Raw genomic sequence first — 24,491 nt, forward strand, 5'->3', positions numbered from 1 at the left:
ACCCTCTAAAAATAAAGACTGCCTTCTACATAATCACCATCCCATCATCACGATCAGAAATCTGACACGGCTTCCGTCATCATCTGGTGTCTGGTCCACCGCCCAATGTCCCCATTGTCCCCATGGTGTCCTTCCGAGTGTGGCTTCTTTCCCGTCAAGGAAAGGACGGCATCCATTTAGTCACCGTATCCCCTCAGTCCCCTCTGATCCAGAACAGTCCCCACTCTTGTTACTGCTTTTACTGCATGCATGTTTCACAGTCCAGACCAAAGTGTTGCAAAACGTCCCATGACTTTCCTCGTGGGGAGCGTCGGACCGAGCGTCTGGGGGCAGGAGGACCCTTCCCACTGCTTCGCATCAGGGGACGCAGGACGTCAGCCTGTCCCGACGTCGGTGACACCGAGCGTGACCTGTCGGCTGAACTGGCGCTCACAGTGTCTCCGCTCCTGGGGACCTTCTCACGAGCTGAGTAGCGGGTACCCTGAGGGGTGACGGGGAATAACCCCGGGCCCTCACAGCCCTTCACCCGCTGGTGTCTGCCCCGAGGAGGTCTGCCCGATCAATGGCCACCCCGAGGGCTGCCACGTGGCGACCGTGACCCTGCCATCCTTCGGCCTGGATTGCTCGGCGTTACTCTACAAAGCAGAAGTGCAGACATTTAAGCCAAGTCAACCCCCGTAGAACGTGTCCTTCTGAAGCCTGTGTGAGTCCGTCGCTGAGACGCTGGAACCCAGAGGCACGAGCCCCAGCCCTGCCGCTGCTGCCGCCGCCGTGGAGTGCCGCACCCTCTGGGTCCCGGGTCTGTCTGCGGAGGAGAAGCAGGTGACTCCGCTCCCTGCTCAGCTCGGACGGCTCTCTGGAAGGAAACGGCAGCCCCAGCTGCTGGCCTGGCAGGTGAGAATCAGCAAGAACAGAACTCTCCGTATCACTACGGGGCCAGGGGCCAGGGGCCACGGAGGAGCCCCCGTGTGCAGGCGCCTGCAGAGACCAGCAAAGCCCCCGCGCAGGACCTGTGGACGGTCAGGCGTTGCCTCGGGCGGCCAGCACATGGGCCCCGAGTGGCCTACCCAGGGCGGGGGGGATGGAGAGCCCGTCCTGCCCCGACCCCCTCCTCGTGCTTTAAACGCACGTGTTGACTCCACTCCCCGGGGGGCTTTAAAGGACATTATGATTCCACTGCAACCTTCCGATCGCACAAAAAACCATAAATGTGTGAAGATGACGACGCACACAACTAAAACGGAATGAAGTCAGCTGTGCGGGCGAGTGCGGACACTAGAACGTTGTGTCGCTAACAGCGCGACTGCGCGAACCCGCTTCTAATCCTGCGTGGAATTTGATGATCGTCTTAGAGGCGGAGAGCGGGAGAACATCCAACGCCTCATGAAGCGATAAGGGAAGTGCTTCCATACCGTGTTCCAGGGCTTTACTTAAACCATTAACTCCGTGCTCACGGAGACCCTCAGAAAGTGGCCCGGCCGTCCTCCCTCTTAGAAAGGGGCACGCGAGCAAAGAGACCACCAGCTGGCGAGGGCAACCAGCTGCGAGAAGAAAGCCGGGAGCCCGGCTCCCACATCCGAGAGCGAACCACAGCCCAACTGGTAGGTGTCACCTCCGCGCTGCCTTGTGCTACAGGCGCAAGCACCACAGGGGCCACACTTGCAGAGCTTCGGGGGTGATTTTCTTTTTTGACGTTAATGTTGACAGTAAGACATCTTTGCATCAAGTGTTGGCTTTAGAGCTAAAGGTTCAACACCTGAGAAATACACCGTCATCATTGCAAAATCATTCTGTTTTTGACTTCAGGAAAATGAGCACTCAAAGTCTCTGCTGACAGAGTTCAGAGGTCGATGGTGTTAACGCCAATGGGTAGAGGGCTGTGAGGAGGGGAATTCTCTGCCTGTGCGGGTCTCCAAGCCCACGATTTGCAGGGGGTATAAGAGCTGATCACGGCGCCCCGGGTCCTGAGGCTCCCAGGAGTCCTGCTGCGTACCCCTGGGCAGTGAGGACGGTGGAGGGGAGGGAAGGCTGGAGCCCTTAGGACGGAGGGAACCACACCCAGCGGCCAAGCTTCAAGCACACACTTCGACTCTCCACGGCAGCTCAAAGTCAGCCCCAGCCCCGTGCGCTGCTGCCAGCACTGATGTAACTGTCCACCAGGGCTGTGCAAACCACAGGCACTGCCTAGTCTTATAAATAAAGTTTTATCAGCACACACCACCCCATGTCCTTATGTATTGTCTGGGGCTGCCTTCCCACAGCTCTGCTGCAATAGAGACACTATGGCAGGTAAAGCCGAAAATATTAACCACCTGGCCCTTTATGCAAAAGCTTGCCAACACCCAGATAGAGCGATGGTTCCGGTCACATTAATTCAAAGTGCCTGCTGCCGTCTGCAACCCTCGATCCTGCCTTTCTCCCCTTTCCTGAGGGCGAGGGGTACCGAGAACGTGGTACAGACGCCGTCCTCCCCACGCCCCTACCCCAGCCCGCGGCAGGGCTCGGCCATCCCCAGAAATACACGTTCATGGATTTCACTGAAAAGTCCGTTTCAGTCGGAACCTCCAGCAGTGAGAGCTGTAAATAAGTATTGATAAATTGGGGCCAAGGATGGGTCCACTATTCATTCATAATCTCAGGTTTGGAGAAATCTCCCCCAAATATTCAAGAAGGCATGTTTCCGAGGAAAGTGTGTGGCATCTTCCTTTGTGACTTTCCTGAAGAATTCTGGAAAGCACACCCAGAGTGCCAGGTCCCTTTTCTGTAGTTATAAGGCTCCCCCAGGCAACCAGGCCCAGAACCGGGCTTTCTTCCAGGTCTGCAGCTAAACCACGACTGTTTGCTCCCTTCCCACGCCCTCCTCCAGGGTTTTGTACAATGAGCTGGTCCCTCACATCAGGCGGGAGAGGAGCCTGAGAGACACATGATACCAGGGCTCAGGTATCTGCATCATTAGAAGGTATTTATCATTTCTTGTTTATCTGTAGGCGGTAAAAATAGCTGCCTGCTTTTCCATCACACACGCCTCCAAATACCCGGCAGCAGCGCCAGTGTCCGAAACTCGCCCCTGCAAAGCCTTCCCATCAGCAGAGACAGCGAACTTGCAGGAACGCCCGTCCTCATACCATCAGCTTTCCCAGGCTCTGTCCCGGGGGGGAGGGCAGCGGGGCCTCGGGGCCAGGGGTGGAGGCCCTGTGCGGCTCCCTCTGAGATGCACGGCTCTCTCTCCAGCAACTTTTCGGACGGAGCCCCTGCTCTGGGCCGGGCACTGCGCCAGACGTGCGGGAACAGAGACGGACCAGCCCCTGCCTGCTGCCCTCCACGGAGCCCCTGTCTGGGGCGGATCTGTGCCCGACAAAACCGGCTTCACCTTCCAAACACTAACTGCAGAGAGGGGTCCCTTGGGCTCATACCTCGTTGGCCCTTTCCCGGCACCGGCCCTGGGCTCTGCCGCCCTGCCCCCTCCCAGGGACCCCATGAAAGGGAGGAGGGGGCCCCGGCCCTAACCTCTCACCTCTCCTAAGGGAACCAGCCCCTCCCTGTGGTCGGAGTCGGGCTGACCCACCCCCCAAGCCCCAGTGGGTCATGTGAGCAGACCTGGCCAATGAGAGGGCAGGATCCTCTCCCACCAAGGCTGGGGGCCCGGATGGGCATGTGACCCAAGTGGGCCAACCACAGCCCTCTCTGGATTTTGAATGAAACTGACTTTTCATCGATGAAAGAGACTCGATTTCCTTCTTGAGATCTCAGGACCCCAACCCACGTGGGCCTGAAGCTACCCGGAGCCAGCCATGCCTCTATGGAGGGGCCTGCCTGGAAATGAGCTGACACAGAGGAGAGCAGAGGCAGGGGACATAGAGACCAGGTCAAAGAAGCATCCTCTGGGTCCCTGGATCCAGCCGTGCCTGAACCCGACTGACTCCTGCCCTTCTTAGTCGCATGAGCCCTCAGTTCCCTGACCTTCTGCCTAAGCTGATATATCCAACACAGTCTTGACTGACATAGGCATGTGCTACTGGCTTCCCATTCTACAGAAGTGGAAACTGAGGCTGAGAGGTCACTTGACTTGTCCAAGGTCACACAGTTCCAGGTGGAACTGATATGGTCACTCAGCCTATGCTCCTGACCACTGCACTATCAGCCTACACCCCAGGGCTTGCTGAACCCCCAGTGTAGGGGTCCCTGCGTCTTCCTCCTTTGCCCTAACAGTGAAGCACCAGGAGTCAGCGTCACAAGTTCTCTGATACAATACTGCGTGTGTTGGTGATGGTGGGGAGGTGCAGGTGTCACAGCCGTCAGCCACCCAACAAACAAGCACCCCGTTTCCCGCTCCGTGCTGTGTGGCCCCCAGAGACTCACTTGGTGTTGGCCGGCTGTACGCTGCTCAAGTAATAGTGCACCGAGTGGTAGAGAAGGCCCACGACGGTGGTCCAGGCTGGGGAAAGAGCAGATGGCCAGACACCTGTCAGCATCCCAGGTGACAAGCAGGAGAGACACAGAGCTCCCCGCCAAACCCACTCGCCCAGCAACACACGGTGCAGACCTCACACCCCGGAACCCGGCAGCTCCTCGGGGGGCGAGGGGAGGGACACTCAGGGGCAGAACTGGCCACAAGGACAGAATTTGAGTAGAGACTCCCCTCCACTCTTCAACTGTGAATCCAACCGCGGCGATCGCGCCCTACGCTGCCCGGGGGTCAGCTCTGGACACACGGATGCTGCAGCTCCCGGAGAGCCAGACACCAGGAGCTTCTGAAGGCAGAGCCCCCGTCGAGCTGTGGACGGCAGCGCCAGGCGACAGCACTGCAGCCGTGAGCGCATCTCAGTGGCTGTCTGCATCTGGAGTATTTACAGCAACGCCAGCGCTCAAGAGAGGCAGGATTTACAGTCACCCAGACGTCTGTCACGCCTTCGGCTGGGTCCCACCTCTCTGTGATATTCCAACTTGGAAACAAGAATCATCTATTCTGTTACCTCCCCGCATGAGCTTAACAGGAGGCCGGGAGGAGCAAACTGCAAGCTGACCTCCGAGCTCTTCAGGATATTGGTTGAGTGTGTTAAAATTTCAGGGACGTATTTAATAATTCACATAACACTTACCGTGTGCCAGGTACTGGTATAAGCTTTGCTCTTTTAATTCTCACCACACTATATTGAGGGAGGTACTAAGACTGTCCCCTATCACAGATGAGGAAACTGAGGCCGGGCAGGTTCAATAACTTGCCCAGTAAGTATGTGGCTGACCCAGGATTCGAGCCCAGGAGTTCCATCCACAGAGTTGGTGCTTGTGACGAATAAGCTCTACCGCCAAGTGTGAGAAGCTTCCGTACGTACAGACCATGAGGCTGCGGTCCTGCCAACTCTGAGAAACTGAGGATTTCTAACAGATCGTGCAGCCACGTGAGATGGCAAAAGATCCCACATGCAGTCGGTTGACCTCGACATTGTCCCTGGACCCCCCCAATTTCTGTAGTTCAGCCTGAGTGCAGGGGGACAGTCCCCTGAGAGCAGGACACCCCGACATCCCTGAGCACCTTTCACACAGGCAAACTAGAGGGTACAGGGAGCAGAGGTTGGCTCCCAAGGGCTGGGGAGTGAGGACCCCGTGCTGGGGATGGGACACCATGGCCCTACACCCCGCAGCTCGGCCCCCAGTCCTGAAGGCAGAACCCGGCAAGTGCATGGCCTCCGGCCAGATTGTCAGGAGCTGAGAATCCACGACTCCCCAGACCGCCCGAGGCCCCTGGGACGGAGGGACACGCCTACAGAGGCACAGTCACTTTTCAAGGGGCAGACGGGACAGTCATGGCAGCAAAAATGGCCAGAGCCACCCGGGCCCCCGACGGTGCTCCAGGGCCAGAGAGAGTAATCGGGGTCCCCTCGGGGCGGGTTCATCACAGGCCTGGACTTGGACCCACCCAGGAGGAGGGCACCGGGCCACTGAGCAGACAGAGGCCCCCCAGCGGGGAGGGGAGGTGGCCACATCAGTTCACATTCCGCTGAGTCGCCTAGTGAGCCCGTCTAGAATGCAGATTCCCAGCCCCTCCCTCCCACTCCCGGTGCATCAGGCTGCAGCGGACCTGGAGTCGAGTCGGCGCTGTGCCAACACCTCAAGAGCGTCGGATGACACACTGTGTTCCCACAGGCACAGAGAGGAGGCCCGGGGGCAGCCCCTCCGCCCGCCGACAGCTCACAGGGCCGAGTCCCTCCCCGAGGGTCCTGGGGTGCAGGTCCCCCCAGCTGTGCTCACCTTGGCTGTGGAAAGCCTCATGGGGGATCTCGATGTAGTTCTGCCCCTGGGCCGGGAAGCGGTAGTGGGAGGAATTCATGGTCTTGGGGAGCATTTTGGCCACGGAAAAGTCTACAACAAGCCAGAGAGAGGAAGCTGCAGTCAGTCAACTCCAGGGCAGGAAACTGGGCTGTAAAACCCCACCTTCTTTTGTTTTGTTTAACAGAAGGAGCTCTCCTGGGGAGTGTAATTACCTTTAAGCGAGAACCTAAAAAATAAGAGTGTCCAGGGCAGTAACTGCGGCCTTGTGGCCGACGCATCCATCTACCACTGCTGGTGGGCGTTCTCCCAGCCTGAGGCGACCCCTCTCCCTCAGCGCAGCCCCTCAGCTCACGATGCCTCGGGTACTGACCGCGTCCCGTCCTGCAGGGAGACCCCTGTGCTGAGGGGCCCCTCCGCCACGCCAGGGACCCCACGAGCCACAGGAAAATGAGACACTAACCTAAGTGAGGCAAGCGCGTCATCCCATGGAGGGACCTGTCTTGGCCGACAAACTCCCATCAGAATGAACCCAAGTGGCTGAATTAAGCTTACTTTCCAGAGAGTGGCTCTGGTGGTAAAGTGTTAGGGTACCACGCTCCCTAGACACAGACCCTGAAAACAGAAGGGCTGCGATGTCGGCCTGTAGGGGACCCCGTGCCTGCTGGCTTGGCAAAGGCTCCAGCTGACCCCGGGAGACCTGCTACCCCACGGACACTCCCGGGGCTGCCGCTGCTCGCCTCCTGTTCTGAACCGAGACAGTTGTCACCCGAGACGAATCTGGCCCCCAAGTCAGCATGAAAGGCTCCCGTGGTCCTGTGTGCACATCCCAGCTGAGCACAGCTGCCCCGACCCAACTCCGTCTTCCCCCAACATATCATTGTGCATCAGGCAGCGTAGTTTAGGACAGCGGAGAGGTGCATCTCCAGTGACGGTGCGAGAGGTTTGTGCGTCCCTGGGCGCGCGCAAGAAGACGCAGGAGTGGAGCGGAACTCAACAGGCGGGTGGCAGCCCCTGCACCCCGCTCCCCTCCCGCCGCACAGCCGGTCCCCGCCCGCACCCACGCTGCCAAGCTACCTGCCATGGATGAGGAGCCCGTGATGGCAACCTGGGGCTCGCTGGCCTGCAGGTTGAAAGATATGTGGCCCATGACGGTGTCCACGGTGTCTATCAAGCCCAGCACCACGGCACTGTCCTGCAAACAGCACGACACGGAAGGAAGGAGACGTCAGTACGGAGCTCGCTCAGCACGTGCGCCCGACGGAGGCAGCAAATGCACAAACGCACAAGATCAAGCTTCATGCTCACTGTCAACATTCCTGCAAAGGACGACGCCCAGCATCTGCTGACCAACATGGTGGGCCAGGCTCTGCCCTCACGATGACCAGACGAGAGGAGAGACAGTCACGCCGCTACCCCGTTTCACAGGCGCGCAGGGGACCACTGAGGTCACCCAGCCCAGCCGAGCTCGCAGAATGTGGACACGGGCTGAGGTTGACCCCGGTCACCCAGACCATCAGCTCCAAGGCTTCCACGCTCAGACACAGAGTGACCAGACCTGGTCCCCGCTCCACTCTGAACTCACTGGGGACCTTGACAGGTCTCTGACCGGCCCCCCCAACTCCATCCCCTCCTGTTTCACGAGGAGGGAGATCACTGCTCCCAAATACCCTCCAGGATGAAGACACCAGCACTTGTGTCCTAGTCTCTGTGAAGGGGAGGAGGCTTCGGAGGTGCCAGCACCTCAAGTCACCCCTGGCCTCCCTGACGTGCCTGGGGTGTCCCTTCCCCTCCAAGGGCCTCTCCACTCTGAGTCCCCAGGGCAGAGATGATCCCAGTGGATCCCCAAGAAGGCAGGGGTCCCTCCTGGTGGCCCCGTATCTCTGCAGCCAGCTCGGATCAGCCGATTATCCCTCGTCCTCAGACACACGTCTAGCAGGGCAGGGGCGTCTCAGCTCCCTGGGAACGCGGTGTGTGACTCTCTGCCGTCACACCCCTTCTCTCCTTCCCGCCTTTCTGAAAAAGCATCTGTCTGTTGCTAAGCGTCCCAGGCGTTCTCTCAAAAACACACGCTCCATGAGACTCTAACGAGCTGGAAATAGAACACTGAGGCCAATTTTAGACATCTTCTTTCAGGCCTGTGGCCTGATTTCAATCAGCCAAGCACAGTTAAGCACATGAAAATCTGTGTTTCTGGCATGCCGATCTGTTGGGTAGTGGCTGATTCATACCTTCCCTTTAATGCACAGTAGAGCCTGCCTGAGTCTGAATAGTTTCATGATTATTCATATTTTGTGGCAGAGCATTAAGCAAAAGTTCATTTAAGATGATGCAGAAAATACATCTGCTCAGGTCCTCCACTGGCCATCCTCTGGGTGTTTCCCAGGCAGCAGCCCTGCACACATCGTCCCCCCGGAAATCGTGAACTCTGGAGTGCTGTGCCTTTTAAAATAGAATGTGTTTCTAGGTAAGATTATATCAATCTTAAGTTCATGACCGCCTTTCTCTCCCTTTGCCAATGTGAAGCCCGATCTCATTCCATTTGAAACTGTTCAAATAAAAATTTCATCAAATGTAAACCCTGGAGCCATCTCATTCATAACGAGAGAAGGTGATGTCGTTCTGCTCCAAACTGGCAAATGTTTTAAACTTTACAGGAGTTCAGGAGAGGGAGCACTTTAAATAATGGTGTGGTCCCAGCCCTTCCAGGCAAGGCAGTTAGGAGTCTTCCTCCCCCTTCTCCACCCCTGCCGGGCAACCTGGAAGTCACATTTTTGAGACAGCAGCATCAGAAAAGGGACAGAGCCAGGATCCCCAGGTCACTGGGTGGAGAAGAGCTGACCCACGTCAGACTTGGCATGAGTGAGAAGTAAATGTCCACTGCGCTGAGCCACTGAGATGTAGGGCCTATTTGTTACTGCAGCATAGCCTAGCCTAGCCTGACTGACAGAGCATCGCAGAAGATACTTAATATTATTGGGAAATGTCCTTGCCATAATTAAAGAAAAACAGATAAATTCAGATATATAGCATATGTGTAGACTATATATGCATATAAGTGAATTGAAAACTAGATTTGAAGGGATATATACAAGAGTGTTAATAATCATTATCTCTCAGCCTGAGGATTTCAGGTGATTTTTATTTTATATATATTTTTATGATCTGCATTTTCTAACTTCTCCACAACGTATTCACCTGTTTTATTTCTTAAATAAGTAAAATCAAGAAAGTTATTTTCAAAAAGAAAAGAAAAAGTATTCCATTCTCCTAATTCCTTAGCGTACAGAGGAAAGGAGAGGCTGCTTTGATATTTACTCTTATAATCATGAAGTGTATATTGTCACATGTTCTACTTTTTTCATTTAATCTAGTGATCTTTAAACATCAAACATGTGTTCTATTATCATTGAAGAACAATGTGATGGTAAAAAATATATTTTTAAAATGATAGACAAGCATACATTCCTCATGAAGAAATCCAACTGTTTTCCTGTTCAGTGTTGACAACAGGACCATGGTACTGATGCTCATAGAACTGGTCCATAGAGAAGACAGAGCATTGCAAATCAGTCGTATATCCAGTCAAAATTAGCTCTAATATCCCCGAGATGCATCATTTCTCTTACAGATGTGAACTGGGCCACACTTACGCCACTTCCAGAAAGACAAAAAGGTGCCCCTTTTGAAGATCTAAATGTTCTTTTCTCTTACCTCTGATGCAGCAGTCCAACTGGGCAAAAAAAGAACCTCTCCCACGGTCTTTAAGAAAGTCTAAAGGAAGACAAGATGACACTGCTTAGCATGTATCCTGAAGCCTCAAAATGATAAGACCTTTGATTTTCCCATCTCTGTCAACCACGGGCTGGGTTTTGCATATACACAGTAGTAAACCAAAATAGTTCCCATTAGTGGATCTGGTTATACTGTACACAGCCCTTTTATAGATGTTATAGATGTTGTCTTATTTGCTCCTGGTGACAATCCTTTAGTCAGTGACAAACATTTAGATGTTAGATGTGTGCTCACAGCTTAGTTACGGCAGCAGCCCTAAGTACAGTACCTGGAAGATATAACCGTCCCTCGGTAAAAGCCTGTTGAACAAACGAATGAATAAATGAACAAATCATGGCCTGCTCCGTGTGCTTTTCTTGGCATGAGAAGCCAAGCTGACATAAAAACCCACTTGTTTAATTGGAAATGACCCCTCCATAAGCAGAAGTTACTCAGGGTCCCTTGGACAAATCACCTTAAAACTATGTTGGGTTTGGCTCACTATTGTTCTAAAAAAATGAAAGTAGCTTATATCTTCAAATTGGGAGATTTAAATGAAACTATGTGAATTTCCTCCTTCTTGTGAAAAAAGCAGAAGCTTGGACAATTCTTATCCCATAGTCCCACATGGCCACCATCGACCAAAACTGAACAGCAGCTGACCCCTTAGGTAGTTGTGCATTCTCCAGCTCACCCCAGTCCCCACCACTCCCTATTGCCTTACACCTAATCTGTTTCACTCATTTACGTTACTCATGTAGGTTTTTAACAGTGCGTCTCCTACTACAGACATCAGAATTAAACTTAGAGCCTGATCTAAACCTCCTATATTTCCACCAAACTGCCTTCTCCAAAAAGCCACATTGTTCCTCACACTTTTAGACACTAAATATTTAGAGAACACATCATCAAAACTCCTCACTCTTTTATTTATCTTTATTTGATAAATACTTATAAGACCCTAAAGTGCAATGCCTTAAAATTTAAAGATGAAATTTAAAAATTCAATACGAAAAAACCAGTCATGATCCCTGCCCTCGTTGGGCTTGAGGCCTAGGGGGCAGAGTTTATAATCTAGAGCAGGGGTCAGCACTTTTCTTTAAGAGGATCACCTAGTAAAAATTTTAGGCTTTACACGCCATACAGTTCTGCCACTGTAGTGCAAAATTAGTGGCAGACAATCTGTAACTAAATGAGTGTGTTACAATAAAACTTTATTTACAAAAACAGGCAGTGGGCTAGATTTGGCCCAAGGGCCATAGTTTGCTGAGTCCTGATCTAGAGCAGTTCAGCTGAATATAATGCAATCCACAGTTTTATTTTAAATTTTCTAATAGCCATATTTTAAAAAGTGAAAAGGAAACAGGTGAAATTACTTTTTAATAATATATTTGACTTAGCCCAATATATCTAAAATATCACTTCAATGTGCAATCAATATAAAAATCATCAATTCGATAATTTACATTCTTCTGTTATACTAAACTTTAGAGATCCAGTGTGTGTTTTAGATCTTGATTTGAACAGATCACAGTTCAAGTGCTCAAGAGCCACGTGTGGCTAATGGCCTCCTTATTACCCAGCACAAGAATTGACTTCTTGTCACTTTCCTGTTTAACTGTTAGTGGTGAGAAGCCAGGGCATTATGGAAAATTGGATATGGATGCCAAAGATTTTTATGTCTCATCCAATCAGAGATGGGTGGAGTTTGGGGTAAATCTGCAGGATTCCTCTCCAGGACACCCAGAGTCAGGTATCTCAACACGGGCCCCCATCAGAGGTCTCAAGCTGATGGCCCACAGGCTGAATCTGCCTCATAAATGTCTTTTATTTGGTTTGTACACACTTGCTTTTAAATTTCAGTTAGCTGTCCACTTTTTTTTTTAATTGGATGATTTTCCATTTCAAAATCAGGTACGGAGTTTTGCTTGTAAAATCAGAAGAGGTTACCCTAAAGGTTAAAATCAGGGGACTCTTGAGCAGCTTGATGCCCCTCCCTGTGGGTGGGCACCTTCCAGTTAGCCACAGTCTCTACTCCTCCCTATTGTCTGTCTGACCCAATCATCCATTTACTTTATTTGTCTGGCCCCTGCATGCATTTGAGTTTGGGCCTCTGACAGTGTCCAGTATATCTGAGGGGAAAAGGGGAGTCGAAAGGAAAGAGGAAATCGCCAAGCTTCAAAAGAAACTGTTTCCCATGTAGACCTGCATTGAATTCTATGTTCCCATGTAGACATCTCTTCAAGACTAGGAAGGGGCCGGACCCTCCCGTTCACCCCTCTGGGCAGGCTGCTCCCTCTGGGCAACCTCACACCCACCCCCAGAGCTCACGTGCAGAGCCCAGAAGTGCTTCCTGTGGGGAGCCCGGAAGTGCTCAGAGTGCTGCCTTGGCCCCGCCCATACCGCCATATGATTGGCTGAGCTACCAAGCCAGGCCCGCTCCCCTTGGCTAGTGATTGGTCTAGGCGCAGTCATGTGACGGATCTCTGCAGGGGGAACCATGGGAAAGAATTTCCTCCCCTATAAAGAAGGAGGAGCCCGCTGACCTTGCTTTCCCTCCCCGTGGTTGGTAGTGAGCTGTGGTGCTTGGAACCGTTCCAGCCCCTTGGAAACAGAGCAGAACGCCAAGAGAATTGTCCTGCTGCTACCCAAATCCCTGCTGTGAATGAACACTGAAGTAATCAAACCTGGAGTGAAGCAATTAGGTGCCCCTATTGTTTTTAAAATAGTCATATTACTGTTTATTTGCAGCCAAAACCATTCTGGGAGAGAGACTTGGGTCATCAAATTATCCCCATAACACAGACTGGGAAACTGAGGCTTGAAGAAGTTAAAAAGTTGCCCAAGGACATAGAGCTGGGGGTGAAGCCCAGGCTTGCCTTACTCCAGTGTCACTGAGCTCCTGCAGCTCAGGACATCCCCTCACAGCACTTTTCAGACTCCATGGTCCACCTTCATCCTCTCAGCCCTGAGCCTCTTGGAAGCAGGAAGTGGTTCTTGGTCATCCCAGATCCTCAGAACCTAGCATGTTCTATGAATGAATGAATGAAATCTGAGATGTCTAACTCTTGCTTCTGTCACCTGGGCAGGAACGCTATGGCGTTCAGGACCCACCCCGCATTTCAGGATGTCTTTGTTTACAGAACACATGCGTTCAGGTACTTCTTTGGATCTGTCTTCAGCAAGGAAACCAGTAAGAATTAAGAACTCTTAAAAAGTACTCGCCAAGTGCCAGACACATACTATGCACATAGGAACCCTTTTAGTCCCCAGTGAGTACTATTATCTCCCCATATCTCAGATGAGCAAAGTGAGGCAGAGAGATGTTACATAACGCGCCCAAGCGTGCACTGTAAGTAACCGGCAGAGACATTCAACCCAGCAGTCAGACCCTATACATCCTGCTCTTAACACTTATGCTGCACTTTTGAAATGAAACGGTCTCAAGCATCCCTTCTTCTGCACATCAACCAGGAGCCCTGTGCTGAGATCGAAGTTTTCAAGCCCTCAGGAGCCCAGCATCCTCCTCTACCTTGACCTAGAAAGATTTTGAGAATGAAAAGAGAAAACACCTTGGTTCCAATGCCATACGTGGTGCATTCCCTAAGTGCTTTACGTAACTTTGGGAATTCCCACTGAGATACAAGTCACAGTGTTGGGGTCACACTATGGCCCCACGGCTAAATCTGCCAAAGAGCCAACTCCACCTTCTACCTGTTGCCAAGGGAGGTGGCAGAGTTTAGAACAGGAGTTGCAAACCCAAATGCCTACAGGGGCCAGGTGGATGGAGAGAGGGGCCAGGCTGGCCGGGCGCTGGGAAAACAAGATGAAGAGTCGAGTCTCATCTGCAGGAGACTCCACTGAGCTGTGTAGAGCTGGCTGGAGTGGCCACGCCATCTGGTTGAAACCCAGACTTTTATATTAAAGTTTCTGATTTTTTCAGCCCTGTGTAGGTCAAACAAGGCACATCTGTGGGCCATGGTCTGGCAGTTTGCCAATGCTGACCCACTTGGCACAGAAATCAAATAGCTTTACCTTGGTGAGATTTAATGCTGTTTCCTCTGAGAGGGATTTATTGGGTAAGCTGAGGGACATATTTTGAAGGTAATTCAGAACAATTCCAGGACTCTGGAAGTTTCTTCTCTCCTCTGTCAAGTTGGTTATGATGGGATGGTAGGCATCAATGGGCACCTAAAAGAAATCAGCAACATGAGTTCCTTTAAGAAGTAAAGCCAAGATTTCTACAGAAGTTCAGTGTGTCCTCTGGGTCTCATGCTCCTCACACCATAGTAATCATGGTAATAGCACCTACTATATACTAGGCACTCTTGTGACTCCTTCACAAATATTATTAACATTTCATCCTTACAGCAGCCTCATGAAATACGCACCCATTTGATAGATGATACTAAGCGTGGAAGGCTTACGCAGAAATAAATAAGAGAACTGGGATTGAACCCAAGCAGATGGTTCTAGAGTCTGCTCACTCGCTATTACATTAAAGTTCCCACGGAAGCGAAGTTAATTGATCACAAGTTAATTCCAGAGGGGAACACTTTCTAAACGTATTGATCCTTTCCTCAAACATCAGAAGAAAATGGCACAGAGAGAAGCCAAGTGTCAAGGCCAGCTGCTCTTCGTCCTCCGCTCATGGTGCCAAGTGCACCAGAAAACAGTCTCGGGTCGTGGGTAGGGGGGCCCCTGGGAAGTCTCGTTGACTCCGTGTAGGCACCTGAGGCTACAGGCCACACAGGAAGCAGGTCTCCCACTTAGTCACTCCGAGCGTTGAGATTTAGTGCCAGTGTTGGCTTTCCCTCCATTTATTATTTCCTCCCAGACATTCATTATACTGCCAGTAAGACAGAACCAGACTGTGTAATGGGATTCCCACTCCCCTGGCATATGGTCCAAGCAAAAAGACATCACCAAGATGGGGAGGTGGGGACAACATTAAATGCATCTGCTCACCATGGTGTTTGCTGTGGGTGTCGTGAGGAAGCTGGGTGGCGTTGAAGACAACAAAACATGGTTTCCTGGAAAAAAATCGATCATGCTTCATTAAGGGCTAAGCCATGGTCACCTCGTTCACCCTCAGGAAGGCCTGTCCTTATTCAAAAATCTACCAGCTTCAGAGACAAACTAAGAAGAGCGTGAGAATGTTTTGAGTAGCAATGTCGCTGCAAAGATAAAGGCCTAATAAATCAGCCAAATGGGTAGATTGTATGGATTTTCCCAGGTCAAATTATGTTTCCATTTATAGTCTAAATTGCTTGGAAATAGTCTTTAGGCAAGTCATCACATAAAAAGATGACTTTATACATGCTTTTACTGATTTCAAATAAATAAAGAAGCAAAAGAAATGGATTTCCATTGCATCTGGACTACTTAGAGATAACATACAGAGGGTTGTGAATCACTGGGCTGGGACAAACAGGAGACCTCGCCACCTCCCCTCCCAGTGAGGTGACACTGGCGTGGACCCCATCAAGTGGTGGGGAGACCATCTTCCTGAGCCCCTCCCATCCCGAGGGTTCTATTCAAGACCCCATTTGGTCCATTATGAATTATTATAATAATGAAGACATCCAACTACTTCTAATTTTAGTATTTCCCAATGAAAACACAGACTTAACTAGATACTCTACTTCATTTCTGGAAATCCCTCAAGTTGCTTTGGGTGGCCTGAGGGAATAAGCTCATCACCCGTCCCTGGTTCCAGGAGTAAATGACCCTGTGGGTGGAGGTGGGTAGCTGGTGAGAGGGTAAGGTGTGACACTGCTCTGGGGATCAGAGCCCCAAACACTCTGTTCTCCAAGTCAGAGTGACATTCATTCCTTGGATGCCAAGGAATCCCATCAAATTCACATTTAACTCATGTAAGTCCATAAGAGAAAGTGAAGGACAATAAAACTCAGCCCAGAGGCCCTGTCCATCCTCATAACTGATGACCACGTGAGACCAGGATGAGAAACGAGAGTCGGCCGGGTCCTAAGTCAGTCTCGGTTCCCAACTGGCTCTTGTTATAAGAGCATCTGATTGTGCAGAGTGTGTTTCTAGTGTGAAAGAAACACACTTTCAAACCGTGGGACTCTGAACAAAGCCTTCTACTTCCTCGGCTACTCTACAGAAGGAACGGCCAACCATCGCAGGGCTGGGGGGACACCTGAGCAGGGGGATAGCTGATCAACACTCTGCCTTTGGGTGAATTAGAAAAGAAGAGGCCGCCTCAGCTGGACCGACCCATCAGAAAATGGCACTGCTCTAGCTAACAGGTTAGAAGAGGGGCCCCCTCCAGACAGGTCACCCAGGGAAACGCCCCCTTTGGGTACCTGCAGCCCTAGCTCACAGCTTCCTGTGCAGACAGATCTTTATGCAAAGGAAGGCAGAGTCCAAAACAGAGATTCCTAGTGACGTCATATGAGACACAAAAGGTCACATGTTATATGATTCCATTTATACGGAATATCCAGAATAGGTAAATCCATAGAGACAGAAAGTAAATTAGTGGTTGCTAGGAGCTGGGGAAGGAGGAAAGGGGGAGTGACTGCTCACTGGTGCTGGGTTCCTTTGGGGGTGATGGTTGCACAACATGTGGACATAGTAAGTACCACTGAACTGTACACTGTAAAATGGTGACATTCACGTTATATGAATTTTACCTCCATTTTTTTAATTAGTGACTTTCCAAGTCCCACAGTTAATCGTGGTTGAGTGAGGATCTGAACCCAGGTCCAACTGTCCCCCGGGTCCCTGACCTGAACCACCGCTCTGTGCTAAGCAGGAAGGGGGCGTCCTGGGGGCGCTCCGAGGGCCCGTGGTGGGTGAGTCTGGCACGCGGGAGGCATGTGGTAAACATCTGTGGATCAAACGCACTGATGGACCTGGAACACTTGATTCCCAAAGCGTTCCATAACCATCTATCACAAACACCTCGAAAACTCCCTGGTGACCAGCAGGAGAATATTCATCTCAGTGTGTTTCTGGTAAATTGTGAATTCCTCCATCTTAGAGAGCAGGGGTTCTAGAAAACCCACTGTATTTATGAGGCTGATCAGGACACATCTCAGCCCGCAGCGCTGACGGCCGCATCAGGAGAGGGAGGAGAAGAAAAATGCTGGGAAGGGGAGGTGGGTCCGAAGCCGCGCCCTCCCCGGGAGCTGACGTCACACCCGGCCCGCAGCCCCGCCCCTCTCACTGACCAATGGCAGCTGTGAAGTACATGGCGATCTCATCCGGCGTCAGGGCCCGTTCCCAGATGATGAACTCGTCAAAAGCGCCGTTCTCGTAGCGCTTGGTCTGGTCCTGATCAGACCCCATCACGAGGTTGACGTTGGGCTCCCCGTAGGCATGAGACACTTTTCCACTTGGGTCTGAGGTGCTCAGCGTCCCGTTGACGTAGACTTTCAGGCCCTCCTTGGACTTCCATGTAAACAGAACATGAGTCCAGTAGGGTCCTGGGAAAGAGCAGAGACACCCTTCTGATGACGTGGGTCGAGCTCCCCATGCAGTGGTCATTCTAGTTTTAAGCACATTTGTCTTTCTCATGATGATGGGTCAGTGCCACCGTTGGTTGAGTCCTCGTATAGGTCCTAATGCACATCTCACTTCCCTCAGTCCTCAGGAGCACAGGAAAGAAGTTACCCGCCCCCCGCAAATCCCAGAAGTCGTTCAAGGAGACCCTTTGCCATTTTAAATTAAATGAAGTAATAACTAATGGTCATAACTTGTTCAAAATATTTTTTTAATCCAGCCTAGGCCAGCACAGGGCAGGTCAACGACACCTATCTGAGGGCCTGATTCAGCCCAAAGGCCACTGATACCCACCTCTGCCCTGACCTCAAGCAGGTGGTAGCAACCAACATGGCAGCACCGAGGGAGAACAAACCACTCCTGGCTCCGCCAGGATCCTCTGTCAGGAGCCCTGGTGATGACTCGTCTCTGTGTCATGAGAACCACGTTCACCAACAAGAAGAAAGTTCACTGGACTCTGGTGGCAGCTTGCCCCACAAAGGGCCACACCTCGCTGTGCAGATGTGTGCTCAGATGTCCTCAGGGACCTGCTGCTGGAAGACGCCCTTTACAGGAAGCCTACGACCCGAGCCAGGTGGTCATCTTAAATCACCCAGCAGTTACCCCGGGGTCCTCGCTCGGGATTGCGCAACTTTCTAACCGTGAGTCTCCGAAGAGCGCTTGGATCAGAGACAGGTCCAAAGTATCACTGCCCTGGAGTGTGAAAATCCCTTCAATGAACAAATAAAGAGCACATTGCCAGGCAGAAATGTTTACAGTTCTCCCCATTTCTCTGGGTGGGGAAACAATCAGGATTCAGCAGATCTGACCTTAAAATATGTTCAAGATAAACGACTGGGTGCCTGAGACTGTGTCAGCCCCAAGGGGCACGGAGATCAGACTCTCACGGAAGAGACTTGATAGCAGGTGGAAGGTGATAAGAGCCATGAACAGGGGCAGGACAGGCAGGTCTGAGCAGGTAGAGGACGCAGAGACAAGCTCTGGCCTCGGGGATCAGAGAGGGCAAATACGCAGGATTCTCTCCAACTCTGTGTGCGCTGAATTTGCCCCTTTTCCGGGGGTGGAGGTACGCGCTTGGTCCCAGCTCCCAGCAGCGGCAGAGTCAGGCAGATGCGTCAGTGCTCACGGGGCCCCTCTCCTGTAGGCTCCTTGCGCGTTAGCTCTCTCCACTCCCACAGTCACCCTATGACCCAATACTGTTATCGAGCTCACGTTACAGACGAACACGCTGAGGCACAGGGCAGGCGAGTCGGGCGCCCTGGTGCGCACCGCTAGCAGAGGGGTGCAGAGCGGGATTTGGCCCAGGCTGCGTGGCTCCAGGGTCCATGGTTTTTTAACAACTGAGACACGCAGCCTCCTTTAAATGGTCCGAAAATGAATTTTCCTTGCCTATGTCAGAGATGTCATTTCCTCCTGAAGGAGATCCTTCTAGACTCTCACTTTGCCCTCCACCTCCGCGATTCCCTTCTTAGTCTCCAGTCTGAACTGGGCAGCCCGTCCACGCTACCTCGGGACATTCTGAGTCCCCCGTCACCTCTCCCCATCTCAGTTCCCACTCCAGACCTCCAGCCTCCCCCAGCTTCCTGGCCCACACCTCCGACCTCATGCCCGGCCAGCGACGGGTCACACTGAGCCCCGGGGGAAATAGGAATCGGCAGCCAGAACCACGTGGCCTCCCAACACCCACCTACGCACTCAGCCACCTCTGCACACACCCGGTCCCCACGCTGGTCCAGACGGTCCCTCCTGAACCCCCAGGCCCCACGCTGGTCCAGACCGTCCCTCCTGAACCCCCAGGCCCCACGCTGGTCCAGACCGTCCCTCCTGAACCCCCAGGCCCCACGCTGGTCCAGACCGTCCCTCCTGAACCCCCAGGCCCCACGCTGGTCCAGACCGTCCCTCCTGAACCCCCAGGCCCCACGCTGGTCCAGACCCTCCCTCCTGAACCCCCAGGCCCCACGCTGGTCCAGACCGTCCCTCCTGAACCCCCAGGCCCCACGCTGGTCCAGACCATCCCTCCTGAACCCCCAGGCCCCACGCTGGTCCAGACCGTCCCTCCTGAACCCCAGGCCCCACGCTAGTCCAGACCCTCCCTCCTGAACCCCAGGCCCCACGCTGGTCCAGACCCTCCCTCCTGAACCCCAGGCCCTCACTGGCCTGCTGCCCACACGCCTCCCCTCCGGCAGCCCTTCTTTCCCCTAATCGTCAGCCCCTCTTTTCCAAAAGCTTTTTCACGGCAAAGTCTAAACATTTGCAAGTCTACACCACTAAAAAGAAGGAGGGGCAGGAGGAGGGGCGGGAGGAGAAGGGAAAAGAAAGATGCAGGAAGAGGAGGGGGAGGACAGGAAAAGAAGGAGGAACAATAACCGCTGTGCTGAGCGCTCCGCGTGCAATATTCCATGTAATTTCCCCCAAACTGTGAGGTAAGTATCATTAATGCCTTCACTAGGGAAACTGAGGCTCGGGGCGCTAAGTAACATGGCGCAGTGACCCAGTCATCCCGCGGTCAGGGGGAACCCAGGCGTCCGCCCGAAGGACCCCGCCCCTCAACCGCCGTGCAGACATCTCCGCAAAGGATGCCATCTCACCCTTTCCAGCAAGTCCTCCCAGGCAGCCCCCTGAGGGGACGGGGCTCACCCGCCCGCAGGCCAGGGGACCGACAGCGGAGCGTCTGACCCCCTCCCGCCTGCCTGAGCCTCCCTCCGGGCCAGCGGCACCCTTACCTGGGGGGCTGAAGGTGGCTTCCCACGTCATGGAATTGTCACGCGTGTACAGCTCCACGGAGCCCTTGCCGCCGCTGGAGCAGACTTTGAACCCGTTGGAAATGACCTGTCCCCCGAACGCGAAAGGGGTTGTTCTGGACTGTTCTGCTTGCGTCTTCCAGAAGAAAGAGAACGTGACCCCTGAGGACAGAAAAGGCGTGGGGTTATTTTTAATGAAGAACGGATGGGACTTCACCTCACCGAAGCAGGTCGTTCTCGCTGCTCTTTGATTTTCATTTAAAAGGCAGTTTTCTTTTCTCTCATTCCAGAGACAGTGTATGCTCAATCCAGAAAATACAGACCATAAAAACAGGTGATATTTATGAACAACTCACTAAGTACCAGACACTTTACTGAGGGTTTTAAATGAATGCTCTCCTCATAAATACTACAAAACCCGATTATCATTCATCGGCTTACCCCGTTAGGCAGATGAAGAAACTTGAGTCCGGTTTGCCCAAGGTCCCCGAACTAGAGACTGACTCAGATTAGACCTAAACTCAGTCTGACCTACAGACTTCGGCAGTTAAGGTAGCTCCTTCCAAAGCCTCTCCATAAACATATTTTACAGAGAAAGGAACCAACTCATACATACCGGTTTATAAGCCACATGTTTTGAAAACTTACTACATCATAGACCCCCTCCAATGTCCCTAAATACACCTCTATGTCATCATTGTTTGTATCTGCACCTCATGACGTTCTAAACAGGAACTCTAGGGAACTCCCTGGCGGTCCAGTGGTTAGGACTCTGTGCGTTCACCACTGAGGGCACGGGTTCAATCCCTGGTCGGGGAACTAAGATCCCGAAAGCCACGTGACATGGCCAAAAAATAAAATAAACAGGAACTGTAATTTTAAAAAAAAAAAAAAACAGCAAACCCCTCTCCCCATGGCTGGGTCTTAAAGTCTCCTTCAACTTTTAATTACCCAAACAGAGCTGGAAGCTAAACCTTTCTGCACGTCTCAGATTATATGCCTTTAGGGTAAATTCCCAGTAGGGCATTTCTAGTCAAAGAGGAAGCCACTTTGAAAGGTTTTTTTTTTTTTTTTTTAATATTTATTTTATTTTTGGCTGTGTTGGGTCTTCGTTTCTGTGCAAGGGCTTTCTCCAGTTGCGGCGAGCAGGGGCCACTCTTCATCGCGGTGCGCGGGCCTCTCACTATTGCGGCCTCTCCCGTTGCGGAGCACAGGCTCCAGACGCGCAGGCTCAGTAATTGTGGCTCACGGGCCCAGTTGCTCCGCGGCATGTGGGATCCTCCCAGACCACGGCTCGAACCCGTGTCCCCTGCGTTGGCAGGCAGATTCTCAACCGCTGCGCCACCAGGGAAGCCCACTTTGTAAGGTTTTGAAACCTACAATTGTTCATTCCCAACAAAGCGGGGCACCCGAAGGCCCTGGCAGCCGCACACCCCTGAGCCCGGTCCCCAGCCTCCACGTGAACGAGCTGGCCCACTGGTGGGTGTGTCTCCATCACGGGAAGCAGGGCGAGTGTGAGGAGCGAGGCCAGCTCTTGATGCCGGAGACCCTGACCCACCATCACTTTGCAGCCCAGGGGCAGGCTCCCCGGGGAGGGGCGACAGTGGCCACAGCTGGCCGGAGGCTCCTGGAATTGCCCTGTGGATCCCTGATTACCTCCACTCTGCTTCTCTGAATCCAGTAACATTTACCCTTTCTTTGCCCATGAGTAAACTGTGTGTGTGTGTGTGTGTGTGTGTGTGTGTGTGTGTGTGTGTGTGTGTGTGTGTGTGAATGCATGCAGCCTGCCTGGACTCGGTGGTGAGAGCCGGAAATAAATCAGGCGGCCTCAGGCCTCCCAACCTGGCCCAGGCTCTGTGGTGGGAAGGCTTCATTGATGCTGAGAGAGGAGGTGCCCAGAGTTGATCAAAACAGGCCCAGGATGGGGCTGGGAGGGGCGCAGGGGCAGCCATTTGCCCTGGGCCTTATTTATATAAATGGCACCGATTGTAGACTTTGGATCTTATCTTCAAATGAGATTATGGGCACAGTCTAAGAGAGTCTGCATTAAAAGAAGACATTTGTCGGGCTTCCCTGGTGGCGCAGTGGTTGAGAATCTGCCTGCCAATGCAGGGGACGCGAGTTCGAGCCCTGGTCTGGGAAGATCCCACATGCCGCGGAGCAGCTGGGCCCGTGAGCCACAATTACTGAGCCTGCGCGTCTGGAGCCTGTGCTCCGCAAAGAGAGAGGCCGTGACAGTGAGAGGCCCGCGCACCGTGATGAAGAGTGGCCCCCACCTGCCGCAACTAGAGAAAGCCTTCGCACAGAAACAAAGACCCAACACAGCCAAAAATAAATTAATTAATTAATTAATTAATTAATTAAAAAAAAAAAAAAAGAAGACATTTGTCATCAGGTATAAACTTCTGTCCCATCACCACCCATCCTGGCTGTAATGCTTTATGAATCAACATATTTGTCACAAGTTGTTCAGATGTCTTGTGACAATATAATTGTGACAATTACATTGCATTATACCTTTGTAGGTCGAAAGCCTTAATACGATTAATATAAACATGGAAAACATGGCATGATTATATAACCCTGGTTTGGAATTTCTCTAATTTTTTTTTTTAACGTGAAGAGGAACCTCAAAATAACGGGCGAGGCTCAGAGAGACTCCGGGGTAGAGCTCCAAGTCGTAAGGCGTACGTTCTCAGGGTTATTGAGGAAAAAGAAAAGTCCCCAAAAGTGCCCTGGGACACAGGTCACGCCAACAAAAGGATGGGACTCCGGCAGTTTGCTCAGAGGGCGGCTGGGCTGTCCCAGACACGGATCCTCTCAGCAGGTGGAGGGGACTCCCAGGCCCGGGGCACCCAGTACTTCTGTCTGCCTCGCACTGCAGTGGCGCAGAGTCCAAAAACAACCCACGCCTTCCTGCCATGCCTCTCCACTCAGAAACAACCGATTTCACAGGGACACGAACACGGCACATTGTGAAACTTTTGTTATGAAACAAAGTCCCAGCGGGATTCACAAAAGTCCATTTTTTCCAAACACTTTGCTGCATTTAAAAATTCCTTTCACTCAGTCCTGTCTTGGCCAAATATCTTTCTGTCCAGGAAGACAAATAAAAATAAAACATTCAATTTGGCATTAGGTAAGGGAAGATTGAAGCAAACAATGGTTACTGTGAGCCAAGCTTTTCATTTTTGTCCATTCAGCCTACAAAATAATCATTTCTATCTGAGGAACAGCTTGTATTTAAATATCAATTTACGTCTTCACAGAGTCTTAAAAGATTCACAATGAGCCCTCTAATATTAGCATTTTCAGGAACTTTGCTTCTTGCACTTGGAATTGTCAATACAAAGGAGAAAAAAATCTGAAAAAAAAGAAATGCAATATTGACAAATCGATTCAATACTTTTCTTCTTCTTATGAGCATTGAATCCTCATCCGTACGAAAAAAATAATGTGAGGAAAGTTCTTTCTCAATAAGACCAAAAAAAAAGGAAAAGAAAAAATATCCAGCTGTCCCAAGAGAAGGTGGATACATTTGAGTGCATAAATGTTATAAAATTTTGCAAGGCAAAAAATTTACCATGACAAAGTCAAAAGACAAATGACAACCCAGGAAAAAATTATTTGTAAAACACTGAACAAACAAGAAATGAATTTCCTTACTATATAAAGAACACTTTAGAAAGAAAAGTAGGATCACTACTGCTTAAGGAGAACTTACTTTGAGCAAGATAGAATGTCCCAAGAATTTTCATGTATTAATTCGTTTAGTCCTCCCGACTAGGGTTAGGGTTAGGGTTACAGTTAGGGTTATGAACTAGATGTTAGTACGGTCCCCATTTTACAGGTGAGAGGACTGAAGCCAAGAGAGGTAAAGTAACTTGTCTAAGGCCACACAGCCAGTGACAGAGTCAGGATCTGAACCAGGCAGTCTGGCTCTGGAGTCTGCACTTGTCATCTCTCTGTCTTCCCTTGGAGACAGTGTTGTTTGGGAGAGGGCTCACTCACTGAATTAGACAAAAAAGATTCGAAGGCATTCCATGGAGGAGAAAAATGCACACTACAGACCTGGGCTAGGCGAGGAAGTCTCCTTGTGCGTTATCCTCTCGGTGTCTGCTGTGGGCGGGGCAGAGGCGGCAGGCAGGGGTGGGTAGGGAATCTCTCCAGGTAGAGGAG

General features: G+C 51.7%; 1 protein-coding gene across 3 annotated transcripts in view; it reads right to left on the reverse strand.

The window, feature by feature from the left end:
• ADGRD1 (adhesion G protein-coupled receptor D1) overlaps positions 1-24,491 on the reverse strand; it is a 150,113-nt gene that overhangs the window by 101,956 nt on the left and 23,666 nt on the right. For 2 of the 3 annotated variants that reach the window (XM_036824041.1, XM_036824040.1), the window contains 8 exons: positions 20,295-20,474; positions 17,241-17,495; positions 15,010-15,074; positions 14,077-14,232; positions 9,982-10,041; positions 7,345-7,462; positions 6,250-6,360; positions 4,360-4,435 (listed from right to left, as the gene is read on the reverse strand). In XM_036824041.1, the coding sequence (XP_036679936.1) occupies positions 4,360-4,435; positions 6,250-6,360; positions 7,345-7,462; positions 9,982-10,041; positions 14,077-14,232; positions 15,010-15,074; positions 17,241-17,495; positions 20,295-20,474 (1,021 nt within the window). The remainder of the gene's footprint in view (positions 1-4,359; positions 4,436-6,249; positions 6,361-7,344; positions 7,463-9,981; positions 10,042-14,076; positions 14,233-15,009; positions 15,075-17,240; positions 17,496-20,294; positions 20,475-24,491) is intronic. The other variant, XM_036824042.1, reaches the window with a different exon arrangement.

This window comes from Balaenoptera musculus, chromosome 14, assembly GCF_009873245.2.
Source record: "Balaenoptera musculus isolate JJ_BM4_2016_0621 chromosome 14, mBalMus1.pri.v3, whole genome shotgun sequence".
In the NCBI taxonomy this organism is placed as follows: Eukaryota; Metazoa; Chordata; class Mammalia; order Artiodactyla; family Balaenopteridae; genus Balaenoptera; species Balaenoptera musculus.